The following is a 17,412-nucleotide window of genomic DNA, read 5'->3' as shown; positions in this document are numbered from 1 at the left end:
GGTGGGGGTGATGAGTTTTGAGATACATTATTAACATGCTGGTTCTCATGCTCAACTGCACATTGCAGTCAGCTGGGGACCTTGTCAAGCTAATGATTCTGATTTAATCGTCCGGAGTGTGTCCTGGATACTGGGTTGTTTTAAACTTCCCAGATGATTCTGATGCACAGCTGAAGTTGAGCATTCCTGAGTTATCATCTTGCAACACCAAATGTAGTTCATGGACTAGCAACTTTAGCAGCACCTGGAAATCTGTTTAAAAAGCAGACTCTCAGGCTCTACCTCAGACCCACTGAAGTAGATTCTGCATTTTAACAAGCTGTTCAGGTTTGAGGAGGCCCGAGTTAGAAGAACTCCTAAAAAGATGATTGGAAATAATATGAGGCCTAGGGAAATCAGGCCTGGAGAAAGAGCTGGCGTGCAGCCACTTGTGTGGCATTCAGACCTCTGTTGCTGTTTGTGTGTTCACAGGAGAGCTTCTTAGCTCCAGTATTCACAAAGGATGAACAAAAGCACAGGCGCCCCTATGAGTTTGAGGTGGAGAGGGATGCAAAGGCTCGGGGCCTGGAGCAGTTCTCTGCCACCCACGGGCACACCCCTATCATCCTCAATGGCTGGCATGGGGAGTCAGCTATGGACCTCTCCTGCTCATCAGAGGGGTCCCCAGGAGCCACATCCCCTTTCCCAGTGAGCACCAGCACCCCTAAGATTGGGGCTATCAGTTCACTTCAGGGAGCCCTTGGCATGGACTTGTCTGGGATTCTGCAAGCTGGCCTGATCCATCCTGTGACCGGACAGATTGTCAATGGAAACCTCAGAAGAGATGATGCAGCCACGAGGAGGCGAAGAGGGAGGCGGAAACATGTTGAAGGAGGGATGGACCTCATCTTTTTGAAGGAGCAAACACTTCAGGCAGGAATCTTGGTGGGTATCGAGGTCATTAGATTAAAAACATTCACGTTTCTACACTGAGAAACAAATCCTTCTTCCTCAGACACAAAATAATTTGTGGATCTTTTATCTCTATTTCAGTTGTCCTGCTTTCTTTTCTCTCATTATAAGATGCCCTCCATCCTCTGTAGAACTAGATAGTTACTAACTCATTAATGGCGCTTAATCTGCTTACAGCCTGGAGAAATGAGCCAGGAGGTCTTGCCATTTCAAATAGGAACAACCCCGCTCCTCCAGGGTTTCAGAAGAGCCACTGTTGACGGCACGGCAGAGCAAGATGGCAGGGTTGAGTGTGCAGCGGCTTTTCTCCGGGGTAGTGAGGCTCTCCGAGACTGGGGTATGGGAGAAAGAACAGGAGTCAGGGCTACCTGAATGTGACCCTGGCTCTTCTGCTTGACTTACTGGGTGACATTGGGCTACAACTGAGCCTCACTTTGCTCCTCTATAAAGTGGGGCAACAGCATCTACCACGGAGGGTTGAAGATTCACGGAGATCATGCTAAGACAGTTTGTTCCAAACTCAAAGGAAATCATTTGCAAACAACAGAAAAGGTCAGAAACCGTATACCTGGCCAAGAGAGATCCCTTTTATGCTTTGTTTGATGCTTAATGTTGTATTTTGGATTTTCCCATTTACTGGATTTTGAGAATCCATTTTATGTTTTCTTATTTTAAAAGGAATAGTAATAGCTAGTACTTATTGAGTGCCTACTACTTACCATGTTCAAGGCTTTACATGATTATCTTGTTTGTTCCTCACAACCACTCTGAAGATGGGCTTGTTATTCCCATTTTATAGATGAGGAAAATAAGGCTTTAAAGCATTAAATAATTTCCCCCAGATTATCCAGCTAGTAAGTGACAAAGCAGGAAACCAAACCAAGGACCTTGTTCTCTAGGGGCTGAGAACTTTACTGCTAAGCCATATTGCTTGGGTTATGTCTTCCTCTTAGACTTCCAAAGTAATTTGGGAAGCTGAAGTGACACGTCCTTTCCCTGCTCAATCCTGCAAGCTTTTAAGAAGTTTGTTACGTTTTTTAGATGTGCAACACCATAGTTTCTCTATAATGATCATAGAATTCCAGTGGAATGACCAATAAAAATTTTCCCTCTTGTCTTCAGAGTATTTTTTTAATTTATTAATGCAAACACTTATTTAGCATTGACATTGTTACAGACCCTATTATAGGCTTTAGTAAAACAGAGGTAAGACAGGCATTCAAACTATAGAGGGTGAGTAAATTGTGGTATGGCGTTTTCTTTACGTGAGAGAGCTAGGGACAGAGTGCTGTGGGGACAGGAGCTGGAACAGTGAGTGCTGCCTGGGACAGTGGGCAGTGGTGACAGAGGAGGAAAACTGAATCCGGCAGTCAGGATGGAGTTAAAGTGTACCAAGTGGACAAGAGCGGGAGAGGAGCGCTCAGGTGAAGGGAACACCAAATCACTTGCAAGAGCTTATGTGTGCGTGGGTCAGTGGTATGTGTAGGGTTCTAATTCAGGCGCCCCAGCTGAGTAATATCAGGGTGGAAATAGATGGAGTGATTCAAATAACACCTTACGTGTTTTCTTTTTTTAGAAACTAATTTTCATTCTGTCGTGATTATACATACTCGTTTTTCCTTCATCCAGGAAGTCCATGAAGACCCAGGGCAGGCCACCTTGAGCACCACACACCCTGAGGGGCCAGGGCCTGCCACCTCGGCTCCCGAGCCAGCCACGGCAGCCAGCAGCCAAGCCGAGAAAGCCATTCCCAGCAAGAGTCTGCTTGATTGGCTGAGGCAGCAGGCTGACTACTCCTTAGAAGTTCCCGGCTTCGGGGCAGTAAGTGTTTGTTGGTGCTGCCTGAGATCGCTGTTTACTTCCTGCTGACTTGTTGCTATTTTTGATGAAAGCATGCTGAGGGAAACCAGAAAGTTGGGAGCTATTTGGGAGAAATCTGTCAGCTGACAACATCATGTTAAAGGACTTTTGTTTTTAAGTTTAAATTTTGATTAAATTCTCCAGTAATAGAAATGGTAGCCCACCTCAAAATACTATGCCAAAAAGTAGACATGCAAAATCCTAAGAGGACAGAACTTGTCCCCTGTCCCCACAAACATTGCCACACGGTATCATAAGCTCATAGAGAAATCTTTAGGTTGCATAAACTTGGCCACCTGTGAAAATGTTCCTTTGTATTCTTTTCAAGTTAATACGTTACCATTTGTGGTGGTTGGGGGACTGTCCTTAGTTTGATGGTTACTCTGCTTTGGGACATTCCCTTCAAATTACCTTACTGCCTTTGTCCTAAGTCCCTCAGACTAGACATTTTTGGGAGAGGACTCTTGAGCACGATGTCTTTTTTGGTTTTTCTCTTCTCACTTGCTCACCTACCCCACCACCGTCTTTGTCCTGGATGCACCTAACTATTAAGATACATATGTAGAGAGCACACAAGAAGAGGAGAACACATTCACAGATGCGCACCCTCCAGAGACAGGCGAAACCAGCCAGGCAAGTAGCAGTGACGAGAGAATCCAAGGAAACGATCAAGAGGAAAAGGCCAGGGATTAACAGGGCCCTGGCAGCCTGGTGAATTGGCTCATGTGTTCTAGTCTGGAGGGCTGGGGGCCCACACAGCCTGTTTTCCAGCTTACTATAGGAACACTGGTGCTTCAGGAGAGAAAGCCTAGGTGAGGCCAGGTAGCTATTTCCTTTAGTTTAACCTGGCCAGCTCCTGTGCAGACAGCCATTGAGGAGAACAATAGCAAAACCAGTTGAAAGGCATCAGCCTCATCAGAAGAATCTGGGATAGCGAGTTTTGTAATGTTGGTCTCCGTTTTCATCCTAGAATTTTTCAGACAAACCAAAGCAGAGGAGGCCACGCTGTAAAGAACCTGGAAAATTAGATGTCAGCTCTCTGAGTGGGGAAGAGAGGGTTCCTGCCGTCCCCAAGGAGCCAGGACTGAGGGTAAGGAAGAAGACCACGTGAGTGTGGGGCCAGGAGGAGCATCCTGGTTGAACCATGCCTTATACACTTGAGAGAAAGCCCCAGCTGGGAAGGGGTTCGCTGGGAGACGTCTTTCAAGAGGACTAGAAGCCAGCACAGGAAGTTGATTAGCAGCAAGAAATGGTGCTGTGGCATTTTTGAGCACTCTGTGACTCCCAGTGGTCATTTGTTTTCAACCCTTACCTCCAGAATTGTTTGTTAAACCATTGCCAAAGCTTGGGTTTGTGTTTTGTTTCTCCTGTGTGCAGAGTTGCAAGGGGAAAGAAATTTTAACCTTTGTTAGTGAACAAAATTCATTATTGGAAGTTTTCATTCCTAATTTAGGTTTTTATGGCTACTGTTTAAGACATTTCTTCCTAGTCCGGCCTCACTGGCAATGAAAAACAGCTGACTCTGAGCACTACCCTTTTCCTGTTACAGCATCATGAGACTGGAAGGGACTTCAAAGACTTCTGCAGAATACTTCTAGTATAACGAATCCGAGTTAATTATAGTTTACAGATTAGTACAAATTTGGACTACAAAAGTCATAACCTCTAGGGGGCAGTAACAACATTTCAAGTTGAAAATGTGTTGAGCTTGGGCAAATTATATATAAATGTGCTTTTAACCTCCTAAAAACACTTTCTGCCCGAATAGGGAACTTCTGAAGATCCTCGTGGGGACTGTTGCCTTTCCCAGGTTGTTCCATAAACTCAAGCTTTCCTGAATGCCTTCTCTTAAGTACTCTGCCAGCTACATCTTTCCTGGAGTAGGAATTCCCTTCTCGGTGGGATTGCTTGAATGTGATTTCTTTTTATAGCTCCAAAAGACCGCCCACCCTAGTCATTTCCCCCTGGTGCAGAAAGAGGTTGGCATTTAATGTTCTCAGGGAACTTGTTCCAGAGTTTGTCACCTGGATTACGGCTGGTCTAGTAGCCCCACCAGTGGCCATTGCTCATCTCCATCTGCTACCACAGCCCCTTTGAGGGGGGACTTGGACCCTAGACAGTTTGTCACGTTGGAGAAGCTGCTCTTTTTTTCCCCTCTTGCTTTAGTCTCAGAAAATGTCCCTTCCACCCTTTTCTTAGGATTCTCCCCCCACTTTCTTTCACCTGCAGCAGTATGAGTTGGTTCACCTTTGTTTGTGTCCCCTCTGTCTTTCCTCGCCCCTTCACACTGCCTCCCACCTTCTCCTTTTGTCTCGGCGCACGGTGTCTCAGATACGCCGTCAAGGGAAGACCTCCAATTCTTGCTTTGTTGTAGTCTCTGAGTTCTTGCTTTAGAGATGTGTCAGGAAGAGCCACGTAGTTCCCCCTTGGCTTGCTTGTTTCTTTCTCCATGTCTAACAGTTTCCCTCATGTTCCTTGGAAACTAATGTTCATCCCTCCCTACAGATGCTGACCCTTTGCCAGAAAACCCATCTCTAAGCTGTTCTTGCAAGCCAGCCTCTTCCCAGAGATGTGTTAGCCTCCTTTGTTAAATAAACACACTCCCTGCCTCGGAGGCCCTTTTCCTGCAGTAAGGCAAGAACAAGACCTCAGGCAGCTCAGCCTTCCCAACAGGGGCACCCGTGTATCTCCTGCAGCTCCTCTTGGAACAGGGCCTTCTAGGGTGCACTGTACTCTTTTTCTTTGCCATAGATACTTAGTCCATTCAGGCTACCATAACACAATACTGGGGGGCTTATAAGCAACAGAAATTTATTTCTCACAGTTCTGGAGACCCAAATGTCCAAGGTCAAGGTACTGACAGGTCAAGGCACTGGCAGATTGGGTGTCTGGTGAGGCCCCATACCACATCATCCAGACAGATGTCTTATCACTGTGCCCTCTCATGGAGGAAGGGACCGCCAGCTCTCATAAGGTTACTGGCCGGGCGCGGTGGCTCAAGCCTGTAATCCCAGCACTTTGGGAGGCCGAGACGGGCAGATCACAAGGTCATGGTGATCAACCCCGTCTCTACTAAAAAATACAAAAAACTAGCCGGGCGAGGTAGTGGGCGCCTGTAGTCCCAGCTACTCGGGAGGCTGAGGCAGGAGAATGGCGTAAACCCGGGAGGCAGAGCTTGCAGTGAGCTGAGATCCGGCCACTGCAGTCCAGCCTGGGTGACACAGCGAGACTCCGTCTCAAAAAAATAATAATAATAATGTCACTAATTCCATTCATAAAGGCTCAGCCCCTATGACCTGATCACCACCCTAAACCCCCTGCATCCTATTACCATCACCTTGGGGCACAGGATTTCAACATAGGAATCTGAAGGGACACAAACATTTACAGCAGAAACCCTACCCCTCTTTTTAGAAATAGATTTAAATCTCACAAGGAATTCCTCCTCCCTTCCTTCGAGCTCACCTGGCCCTTCTGCCGTATGCGCTGTGGTTTGGATGGGTGGTGTCCACAGAATTATCATAGCACAGGCTGCATGGAAGGTTGTGGGATTCAATTTTTAATGCCCAGTACCTAGTGGTTACTCATTAAATATATGTATACACACACATATACTTAATATAGTTTATATATGTAAGTTACATATGTATATATTGGTTTTACCTATATGTGTATAGTTTTGGGGTTTTGCTGGGCCATTTGACAGTAAGTTGCAGACATGACATATCACCCCTAAATACTTTAGCATGCATCTCGTAAAGAACATTTTCCTGCATAATTATTGCTATTATTACATGTACATATTAATAATACCTGTCATGTAGTCTATATTCAGATTCCACCAGTTATCCTAAAAATGTCTTTAGAGCTGGTTTCTGTTGTGTTCTGGTTTGGTTTTAGGATTTTTAAATGAAGAGCCACACATCGCATTTCGTTGTTAGGTCTCTTTTCACCCAGCACGTATTTGTTGGACGAATGTACTAACCTTCGGAGAAGAAAGGAAGCTCCGGTCACCACCTTCTTTTAACTCCACCCAGAGTTAGGTTTTAGAGTTGGAGTAATGCTACCATGCATTGATGAGGATGTTCTTGGGCTGGATGCCTGTGCAATTAGATAGAAAGCAGATTTGCCTCCAGTGTGCTTGAACATAAGGAAGCTCCTTTTCCTTGTTCTCTTTGCCCCCTCCGCAGGCCTTTCCTGGAAGGGGAAGCAGGTTTGCTCCCAGGGTATAATTACCGGGAGGGAGAGCTGCCAAAGCCTGCCTGGCCACTGTGTGTGGTCGCCGCGCTGCTGGGAGGGGCACCTGACTGGGGTGGGCAGCAGCTGGTGGCTGGGGTGACTCCTCCACAGGACGTGGTTAAAGCTGACTTCCTTTGCCAGCACTCTTGTTCTGCTGCAAATGAAGAGCGTTCTCTTTATCCTCGGGGCCTTTCTGCTGCTATTCTCCACATCTAGAGGGGAAGAAAGATCAGCTTGTGCCTTTTAAGCAAGTTCTCATTTCTGAAAGGACCCACCATTCTCTCTACACCCATGATTCTCAGCAAGGGCAGGGAAAGGATGCTTTTGACATCCCATATCCTGAGAGTGCTATTTGCACTTACTGGGCCAAGGCCAAGGTGGCGAAAGGTCCTTTGGGGCATAGACTGGTCCTAGATACCCTGAGGAGGGTCTCAAAGCATGTTAAAGAAGACCTGATTTATAGCAGATTCCTTGAAAATAAGAAGGAGGCACCATTCATCTAGTGCTGGGCTTGTTTTCTTCCTAACAGAAAGAGTTCTGAGATGGAATATGCCCCTCTCACTGGAGAGTTATGAGGGCACATTTGTGGATGTACAGGAAAGACACTCCCCAGCATCTTTCTCTGCCTCTCGGTTGTGGGTAGGCTGCAGGAAGAGGGCTCGGAAAGGTGTGTGGTCAAGTTGTGGTTACCCTGGCTGAAGCACCCTGGGCTGTGGTGCCATGCCAGCAAGGGCCTGAGACTGCTGTGTAGACAGACTGGCTGGCCCAGAATGAGGCGATTTGCATTGATGAGCTCAAGACAGACTGGTGAGAAATTATCCTTTTAGCCTGGCCCCGATCCATCAAGTCCTACTGTCTCTCTTTAGAAATAGGAACCAGCCAGGAATTGCTTCCCCAGTGATCCTCCCTAGAGCCAGAGGGGCAGTTGCCAGCCTAGCAAATTGCAAGTGGCAGGTCATGCTGGGAAGAAGAGAGGGTGTGGTGTGCTGTGGAAAGAGGCCTGGGCTGGGAACCACAGGGCCTGTGTTCTCACCTGCTATGTCCCTGACCAACTGTACCCTGCCCACCCCCACCCCCACCCCCACTTGTGAAAACGAAGGGGACTAAATATAACAGTTTCAGGGATTTCTTCCAGCCCTGTGATGCAAACCAAGGCTTTTTGAGAAGAACTTTCTTAAAGTTGCCATCATAAAGCTTTTTTGTCTATGATGAACTGGGGTTTTATATATATTCTTGGGAAACTGAAGGACAGGTGTAGGAGTTCAAAAAATATTTCTGGGGACTCAAACATTCAGATATGCACGTTTTCACACACCTATGAATCTGTAAATTCTCTGTAAACAGGCATGATGATAGTACTGACTCCACAGGGCTGATTCACTGATTGGTTGAGACGCTGCTGGAGCCCTCCGTACAGTGCCTGACACATGATCAGTGCTTCCTCATGGCGTCTCGCACTCTTCTGCTGCTCATCCTCTTATCACCACCACCTTCCCTGCTGCCTCCGACAGCCGTTCCCCTCACTGCTGAGTGCCCACTGCCGTGGGAACCAACACAGTCCAGCTGCTGCTCATTTGGGGCCCACCACACACATGTGTCCTTACAGCCCATGAGAACCTGAAACCAGTGCCACCAACTAAGGTTACAGCTGCCCCTTAAATAAAAATCTGGTGGGTCTTCCAAGGATTTGCTTCTTTCATAGTTTATGGAGAAGAGAGGCAGTGAAAAAAATGGGAAATGCCAGGGCTGCCGAATTAAAGTTAAAACTAGGTGCCCTTAGGCAGATTGTAAATAGATTTCTTAACTGCCCTCAGGCCTGGTGGCAAGTCTCAGCCCAGAGATATCCTCATTTTCCCTGGCTTCTTTCTCTATGTTCTGTGGGGTTTTTTCGGTCATTCTGGTGTCTCTTGGTGAGACCCGCACCTCCTTTCTCGCCCCAAGAGTGTGCCCCATTGAGAGGTACAGCCAGATCCCTGCCTCTGATTCCCACAGGCAAGGAGGCTGTGGGCTGATGGAGCCTCAGCTGCTGCTTGTCACATCACCACCCCCGACTCTGCAGACTCTAGTGGAAGGGAAGGTATTCCAAAGGAGAATCCTGGAAAGGCCGCAGGCGCAGCCCAAGGAGTTGCCTCAGCAGCCCAGAGGCCTCACCCCTCACTGTTGAGCTCTCCTGCCTCATGCTGCTCCGTAGGCTCCACATTCCAGCCTTGATGGTGATCACTGACCTCAGTGGAATCCAGTGTGACAAGATCCATTGAGGCCACTGTGAACATGTTGCTTCACCATTGCTGTAATCAAAGGGAAGGGGGTAAAACAGCACTGCCTTTGTAGCAGGAACCGTAAGAAGAAGATGCCCAGGCAGTCAGGGAGGTGCCAGCAGGGGAGGGCTTTGTCCTCACACTGTACACCTCCTCTGTGTGAGGAAACTCTGAGACTGCTCAACTGCACAAGTACAGTTCACCTTTTTTCATACCATGGGCATGTACTACTTGATAAACTAGCTGATAGCAGTGAGGTGTGGAGGGCAATCAAAAGAGAGAAAGGCATGCAGTTCTCCAGGGGCGCAGGGCCTGCGGCACTAAGTCCTGAAAGAAATCGCTCCCCATCTGTGGGGAAGAAATTCTCTCTCTCTAGGGATTATAAATTCAGAGAAAGATCCATTGTAATTGCAGTGGTTTGTTTACGCTCCAGGGACCAGGTTCCTGGCTGCATCCTCTCTGCCCTGCAGAGCTCCTGAGCTCCACTCTCAAGAAGAGGGGTGTGGGGCCGCAGCCTGCGCCTCCCTCTCCATGTGCTGCCTCCCGCTCGCGGATGCTGCTGAAGCGATCTGCCTCCCCTGTGATTCTGTGCAGCTCAGCCGTCCTGATGGGTTATGGGAATGTCCAGTGCAGGTGCCAGATCACCCATGTTCAGGGCCCTGGTCCTGTCACAGTGTGGTCCACATGGAGCAGAAGTGCTTTACTGCAGAGCTCTCTGCTAATTAAGAAAATTGGAGAGCGAACCTCCAAATAGAGAAAAAATAGATGGTCTCCCTTAGGGAGAACATGACTTATTTTAGTGGCAGTTTCCCCAACAATGTTCAAGAAGTCCTTCATTTCTTCAACAAGCATGTACACATCCCATTGTATTCAGAGAGGGGTGGGGCATACACACAATAAATAAATAATGTGCCATTAGCAAGCACTGCTTCCTATGGATCAGGTAATGTGTTAAACTCGTCACTTTCAGCAACTCTAAAGATAGCTGCCATTGTCCTTTTTTACTTAAACTCAGAGGCTAACTGACATGTCTTGAGTCCCACAGCTAGGAGGTTGCCGTCAGGATTTAAACTCGGGTCTGTCTGGCTTCAAAACCCTGTCTTACATATTCTTTGTTGCTTCAGTGAAAACCTGTGTCAGGAGGAAGGCAAGCGTTGGGATCTGGTGAAGGGGTCTCAGCCACAATAGTCTCACCGAGAACCAGGGCACTTTTAGTGCTTTCTCCAGCTCCCCCACTCTCTTCTGCCAGCTTCTCACAGGCTGGATGCCACTTTTGCCAGTCAGCATGTTGGAATTACCACTGGGCAGTGACAGGTGCCCTACTTGTGCCCATGCCACAAAATGCTGTCAGCTGCTGAGGGAGAAGCCTGTCAGGTACAGTCAGGCCGGAGAGCTGCACAAGTAGGCGGGAGGTGCTCCTTTTCCTGGGAACCCTTCGTGCAGCTGGAGACAGGCCAGGCCAGTGCAGAGCCCTGGTTGTCACCCTCAGCTGACCACCTGCCATCCTGTTGCCTCAGCATTTTGTGTTTCTTTGTTTTTCCAGGGGTTTCTTCCAGAAAACAAGTTCAATCACACCCTGGGTGAGCCTGTTCTTCGAGATACGGGCCCCCGCAGGAGGGGGAGGCGGCCTCGGAGCGAGCTCCTGAAGGCTCCTTCCATTGTGGCAGACTCTTCCTCTGGAATGGGGCCGCTGTTCATGAATGGACTGATTGCTGGGATGGACCTGGTAGGACTTCAGAACATGAGAAATATGCCAGGCATCCCCCTCACCGGGCTGGTGGGGTTTCCAGCTGGCTTTGCCACGATGCCAACGGGTGAAGAGGTCAAAAGTACCCTGAGCATGCTGCCCATGATGCTGCCAGGCATGGCTGCTGTGCCCCAGATGTTTGGTGTTGGGGGACTCCTCAGTCCACCCATGGCAACCACCTGCACTTCCACTGCTCCGGCGTCTCTGTCAAGCACAACGAAAAGTGGTACGGCAGTGACTGAAAAGACTGCGGGAGACAAGCCGAGTAGCCATGATGTGAAAACAGACACTTTAGCTGAGGATAAGCCTGGTCCAGGTCCATTTTCTGATCAGTCTGAACCTGCAATAACTACTAGTAGTCCTGTGGCTTTTAACCCATTTCTCATCCCCGGAGTATCTCCTGGACTCATTTACCCGTCCATGTTCCTCTCCCCTGGTATGGGCATGGCTCTGCCAGCCATGCAGCAGGCCAGACACTCAGAAATAGTAGGCCTGGAGAGCCAAAAGAGGAAGAAGAAGAAGACAAAGGGGGGCAACCCCAACTCCCACCCAGAGCCTGCTCCCAGCTGCGAAAGGGAGCCCAGCAGTGATGAGAACTGTGCCGAACCCAGTGCCCTTTTGCCTGCAGAGAGAGAACATGTGGCACAGGCTGGGGAGGGGGCACTCAAAGACTCCAACAACGACACCAATTAGAACTTTTTTCATTTAAGAAATTATTGTGACTTGTAAGTTTCTTATCCCATAAAGGTTTGTTACTTCCCTCACTTCACCTCCATAAGAACCTGTGTTTCCATAAGTAAGATGACCTACCTGATTTCCTGTCTGAGAACTATGGTAACAGATGTTAATAGTTGCAGGGTCTCACCACTTCATTAGATAAGTGTTGTCTACCTAGTCTAGGAGGCACAGAATTCGCATTCTGTTCATCCCGTTCATTCCAGCAATCATAGCTAATACAGTACTTGGTGACGCGCCCACCCCCTTCTCTTCCAAGTTTCCCACTCACTCGAGGAGGAAAAATGGCAAAAGAAAGCTGTCTAGGGATTTACCATTGAAGGGCTGAAGAACAGAGACAAAGAGGAGCTCTTTTTCTATGAGCTGGGTTGCACAGGAGGAATGTCACAGGGAACCAAAAAGCACAGAAAAAGGAAGTGCTGGTGCATATTTTTGAGTTAAAATAATTCCCTATTTTATCATGATTCTTAAGTGAGTAGTATAGACAGAAGCATATAACTAATGGTTGAAAATACATATATTCATTTCTTTATAAAAAACAAAAACCTTACTGGTAGTAATATAATTTCCCCCTTCATGGTTTTTCAGACACCTGCAGCGAGAAGAAATACTGACTGACTAGGCATTATTTTCTATACATCCCTCTCCCCAGTGAAAAGATGCCTCTTGCTGCAAAAAAGCTTTACCCACCATGAGTTATTGCTGGTGACGGGGGTGGGGCCAGGACCTGCGGTCCGTAGAGCTCCACGCTGCTTCACACACACACAGCTGGCGCTCTGCTCCCACCTGGTTCGCTTACAGATTTCTTAGCCATTAATTTGCCTCTCTGTGTTTAAAGAGCACCAGGACCGAATGGATTTTCACTTGAGGCTTTCCTTCACCAATAAGGCTCTTTCTGGAGCCTGCAAGACAGTTGCCCAACACTTTGAAACACTTGCTAGTAGGTCCTTTGATCAGAAATGTCTGAGGCTGTCAGATGTGTGCCATCCTTTATAATACAGCTGTGAAAAGTTACTTCTCCATTAATTTCTCCATTCTGTTTATATCTTACAGTTGGACCCAAATCCCAAATTATGAGTTAATCGAAACTATGTTGCAAGTCAACATTATTTTCTCTTCCTCAGCTTCTCCTTGTTTAGGAACTGAGAAAGAACCTGCCTAAGCAGCACTTCCCCATGTCCTTTCGCCTTCGTGTTAACGTCCCTTCTAATGGTCTCACTCTTCACAGGTAGTTCACACTCTAAGACTTGAAGTAAGCTCATGGTTCAGTACTCTGGGGGCGCAGGGCTGCGCAGGACCCTTGGAAATGTTGCAAGTGTTACTAGTACCAGTTTCACTTTTCGTTGTCACAATTTACTGTATTTTTTACTTTTTCTGTTACAGTTTTGCTAATTTATCAGAAGGTCCAAAAGTTTGACATAACTATTTCATTTTGCATTATTTATTTATGATGCTTTTGTCATTGTCTTTTATACATTTGGGATTATAAATTATGTAAATGTTAAAATGAGCATCTCAAAGAAGTCTGTTAAATCATGATTGAAAATGTCAATCAGATGTATCTTCAAAAAGTGGAGTCCCAGTTTTATGAATCTGATATAAACCAGAAATTCTATAACCAATCACAGAAGAATCCAGTAATTGAACAAATCCTATTTAATGACATCCTTGTAGCATAGATGGTCTATAATGCTGACCACAGATTTCTTAGAAATGCTGCTCTCTCTATTTAACTAACATTTTGTTCAGTTTTGCCTCCAGTGGAAGCAGAAAGGGTTTTTTCAGCTGTTAAATCCTAAAAATCAATATAATTTATTTATGTAAAAAAAATAACTCAATCAATATATTTTTGAACCTTTTAAGTACTAATTTTCTTTTTATCAAGTAGAAAAAAAAAAAATGTATTTGCCCTAAATCCTTAAAATACAAATGCTATAAAAATTCCTGTATCTTGAAAGCCTTACTGCAAATGAGTATTATAGACATCCAGCAGAGTCTGGTTTTCTTTGTTGTCGTTGTGTTGTTGTTGTTTTGTATGGAAAAGCTGCTTTCCCCGGGTTCCACTTATAACCTCCAGTAGGTCACAGGGTTCAATGTGGATCTGACTTAAAAACCCACCAGCATGCTCAATCCCTTGTTATACCTTATCGAATCTGTATGTTAACTCTCTGGGTGTTTAGGCTTCTATTTGACTGCTGTTGTGACCCTGTTTGCAAAATGAAAATGACACTCTGTGGATTATTTGCTCTGTAAGGCACAAGTGCTTCTTATGATTATTTTGACGTTTCCAAGAGCAAAAGCCAAATTTAAACTCTTCAGCAAACTTGAGCCTTTTCATCTAATTCCATGTCACTCACAGCCATAACTTTTCTTGATCATTCTTCACCCCATGTCTTACATAATAAATTGTGGTCTTGATCCTGGATTTAAAAACAAAAAAAAAGTTTAAAAGTCACATTTGTATTTGAGGAATTCAGTGGCACTTGGGTGTCTCTTGCTGCCTGGGGCATTTATGAGTGCATGGTATGCCCACTGTCTTTCCAAGGTGTCCGATCCGTGCTGGGCACCCTATGGAGGACTTGTTGAATATTCATCATGAGGGTTGACTTGGCCTGTCTCTCGACCAACTGACCAGAACACCTGGTTAAAACATGCCCTAGAAGGGAGTCGGGGGTGTGCGAGGTGGCTCACGCCTATAATCCCAGCACTTTGGGAGGCCAAGGTAGGCGGATCACTTAAGATCAGGAGTTTGAGACCAGCCTGGCCAACATGGTGAAACCCCGTCTCTACTGAAAATACAAAAATTAACTGGGCATGGTGGCGGGCACCTGTAATCCCAGCTACTCGTTAAGCTGAGGCAGGGGAATCACTTAAACCTGGGAGGCAGAGATTGCAGTGAGCCGAGATCATGCCACTGCACTCCAGCCTGGGCAACAGAGTGAGGTTCCATCTCAAGAAAAAAAGAAAGAGTTGGCAGCACAGCATCCTGCTCCACAGACTTGAGGCCTGAACACTCTCAGCTGGTACATCCCCAGTGCCACTTCTTAAGCTCCATACCAAGAGTCCCACCTCAATCACACACCTGCAATGTATGGGGGAACTAGACTTGAGTGGGTTAGAGTAGGTTCATAAAACACAAGACCACCAGGGTAGCTGAAATTCTCAAGGTTTTTCAGAACTCTGTGCTCCTGAGCCTGGTGTCTCAACCCCAAAAGGGGTGAGTCAGAAGTTATCAATGAGGCTGGCAGGAAAGTGCCACAGCCTCTTTGAAGGCTGAGCAAGAGACTGACCCAGCCTCATCTTGTTGGCTCCCAACTAAACACCACCAGATGCGTGCATGAATGGCCTGGAGCATGGATGAGCATTGTTACAGTAAGGCCTTAGGTGTTATAGGCCTCTAATCAAGACATAGGGAGCCCTCATAACAACTTAAACAGAAGAAGTAGTAAAGGATCTTGGTTTCATTTTTTACCTAAAACCCTGTCCCAGGAAATACTACCTTGTACAAGGACCGAAGAGGAATAGTTGGTTCAGCACACTGGACTACTGTTGGTGTGTGTTTGCCATTAGTGACCTCATTTGTCCTCACTGCATCTTGGGCACTGGGTAGAGGGATGCCAACATCGAATTTGCCTCCTGAAAACTAGCAGAGAGACTGCCAAAGCTACCTTGTCAATCCTGAACAGCAGAGCTGGGCTAGACCCCGCAGTCCCACCAGCTGGGGAGACGGCACCCTAATTTTGCCTTTCGTGGTAACAGTCTGGGGCCTCTATCTCAGAAACCAAAACTGAGTGAAGAAATTACACTCAGAAAAATTGGCACTAGGAAAAACAGAACACTCAAATAAGTGTCACACCCTCTGGAAAACTCGATGCTAGATTCATTTACACCAAATTGCTTAAATGGCCTCTTGTAAGAAGTATTGTTCATTTGCCTCTTCTGGAAACCACAGGATTTCTTTCTTAGGTCAGAAGTAGAGTTCACCCAGCCCAGTAATTGGGATCTTGGCTGCCTAGTGGCGGACATTGTGGCCACTTTCATAATCCTAACTCAACAAGGTATCTGTGGGATGAAGTAGGGAATAGGGGAAAGGGTGAGTTCAATGCTGGCTGCTTCTGGGAAGTTGTTTTATGAGGTCGATTTGGACATGGAGTCTGAGCATGGCTGTGACAAGTTGGTGCCTCCTAGACGGCCTTGGGGTTTGAGTTCTGGCTCAGCCCAAGCCTTGGAGGACAATGGGAAGAACTAGAATGAGAGCCAGTTGTGGGGGAGGAACAGCCACTTGGAACACCCTTCTCCAAGTCTGTTTCCTCATCTGTAAAATGGGGATAATGATAATTTGCACTAATAGGGCTGTTGATGGGGTTCATTGAAATGATCAGTCTTTGTTTATTTTTATTTTTTTGAGACGGAGTTTCGCTCTTGTTGCCCAGTGCGATGGTGCAATCTCGGCTCACTGCAACCTCTGCCTCCTGGGTTCAAGCGATTTTCCTGCCTCAGCCTCCTGAGTAGCTGGGATTACAGGCACCCACCACCACACCCGGCTAATTTTGTATTTTTAGTAGAGACAGGGTTTCTCCATGTTGGTCAGGCTGGTCTCAAATCCCCAACGTCAGGTGATCCGCCCGCCTCGGCCTCCCGAAGTGCTGGGATGACAGGCGTGAGCCACTGGCCCAATCAATCAGATTCTTAATACTGCTGATTCTTTTGAGTCATAGGTCTTTTACTCCTTCTGGATAGCCAGCAAGAGAATTTACCAGTCTCACTGGAAAAGTAGGATAAGGAAGGGGCAAGGAAGAGCTTGTTCCAAGTCCCAAGGCAAGTACCGAGTGGATCTGGGATTGGGTTCAGAGCACTGCGGGAAACCAGCTTTCTGTCCTGCCCACAGGAAAGAAGGGTTTTCTGCATGAGCCCGTTGTGCTGGGTGGACTAGAGGGATGTGGGGACTGTTTTGGGGCTGGGGAACAGGAAGGTTCATGAGTTTGTGGAGCCTCCCTCAGTGTAGGAGTGCCAGATTTAGGAGGGAAAGTTAACACCCAGTTAAATTGTAATTCCATGTAAACATTTTTTAGAGTAAGTATATCGCATACAGTATTTGGTATATGCACTTTTTAAAATTTTCCATTTTTAAATTTATTTAAATATTTTTGGCTGGGTGCGGTGGCCCACCACATAATTCCAGCTCTTTGGAAGGCTGAGCAGGGAGGATCACTTGAATCCAGGAGTTTGAGGCTGGGCAACATAGGGAGTCCTCATCTCTACAAAAAATATTTTGAAAACTTAGCCAGGCATGATAGTGTGTGCCTATTGTCCTTGCTACTCAGGAGGCTGAGGTGGGAAGATCGCTTGAGCCCAGGAGGTTGAGGCTGCAGGAAGCTGTGATCACAACACTACACTCCAGCCTGGCCAGCAGAGCCAGACCCTGTCTCTAAAAAACAAAATGCAGCCTCAAAACTCCCAGGCTTAAGTGATGCCCCCTCCTCAGCCTCTGGAGTAGCTGGGACCACAGGCATGAGCCACTATGCCCAGCTAATTTTTTATCTTTTGTAGACATGGGATCTTGATATGTTGCCTTAGCTGGTCTCAAACTCCTGGCCTCAAGCAATCCTCCCACCTCAGCCT

The 17,412-nt window shown here is 46.8% G+C and overlaps 1 protein-coding gene across 6 annotated transcripts in view; it reads left to right on the top strand.

The window, feature by feature from the left end:
- Positions 1-14,222, top strand: part of CHD6 (chromodomain helicase DNA binding protein 6) — a 221,366-nt gene extending 207,144 nt beyond the window's left edge. For 5 of the 6 annotated variants that reach the window (XM_031656781.1, XM_017944807.3, XM_003904734.5 and 2 more), the window contains 4 exons: positions 472-924; positions 2,581-2,772; positions 3,782-3,901; positions 10,852-14,222. In XM_031656781.1, coding sequence (XP_031512641.1) covers positions 472-924; positions 2,581-2,772; positions 3,782-3,901; positions 10,852-11,748 — 1,662 coding nt within the window. In that variant the 3' untranslated portion in view covers positions 11,749-14,222. Of the gene's footprint in view, positions 1-471; positions 925-1,128; positions 1,496-2,580; positions 2,773-3,781; positions 3,902-10,851 lie in introns of those variants that run through there. The other variant, XM_009216111.4, reaches the window with a different exon arrangement.
- The last annotated feature ends 3,190 nt before the right edge of the window (positions 14,223-17,412 follow it).

This window comes from Papio anubis, chromosome 16 (assembly GCF_008728515.1).
Source record: "Papio anubis isolate 15944 chromosome 16, Panubis1.0, whole genome shotgun sequence".
In the NCBI taxonomy this organism is placed as follows: domain Eukaryota; kingdom Metazoa; phylum Chordata; class Mammalia; order Primates; family Cercopithecidae; genus Papio; species Papio anubis.
This window is presented reverse-complemented; position numbering and strand designations above follow the sequence as displayed.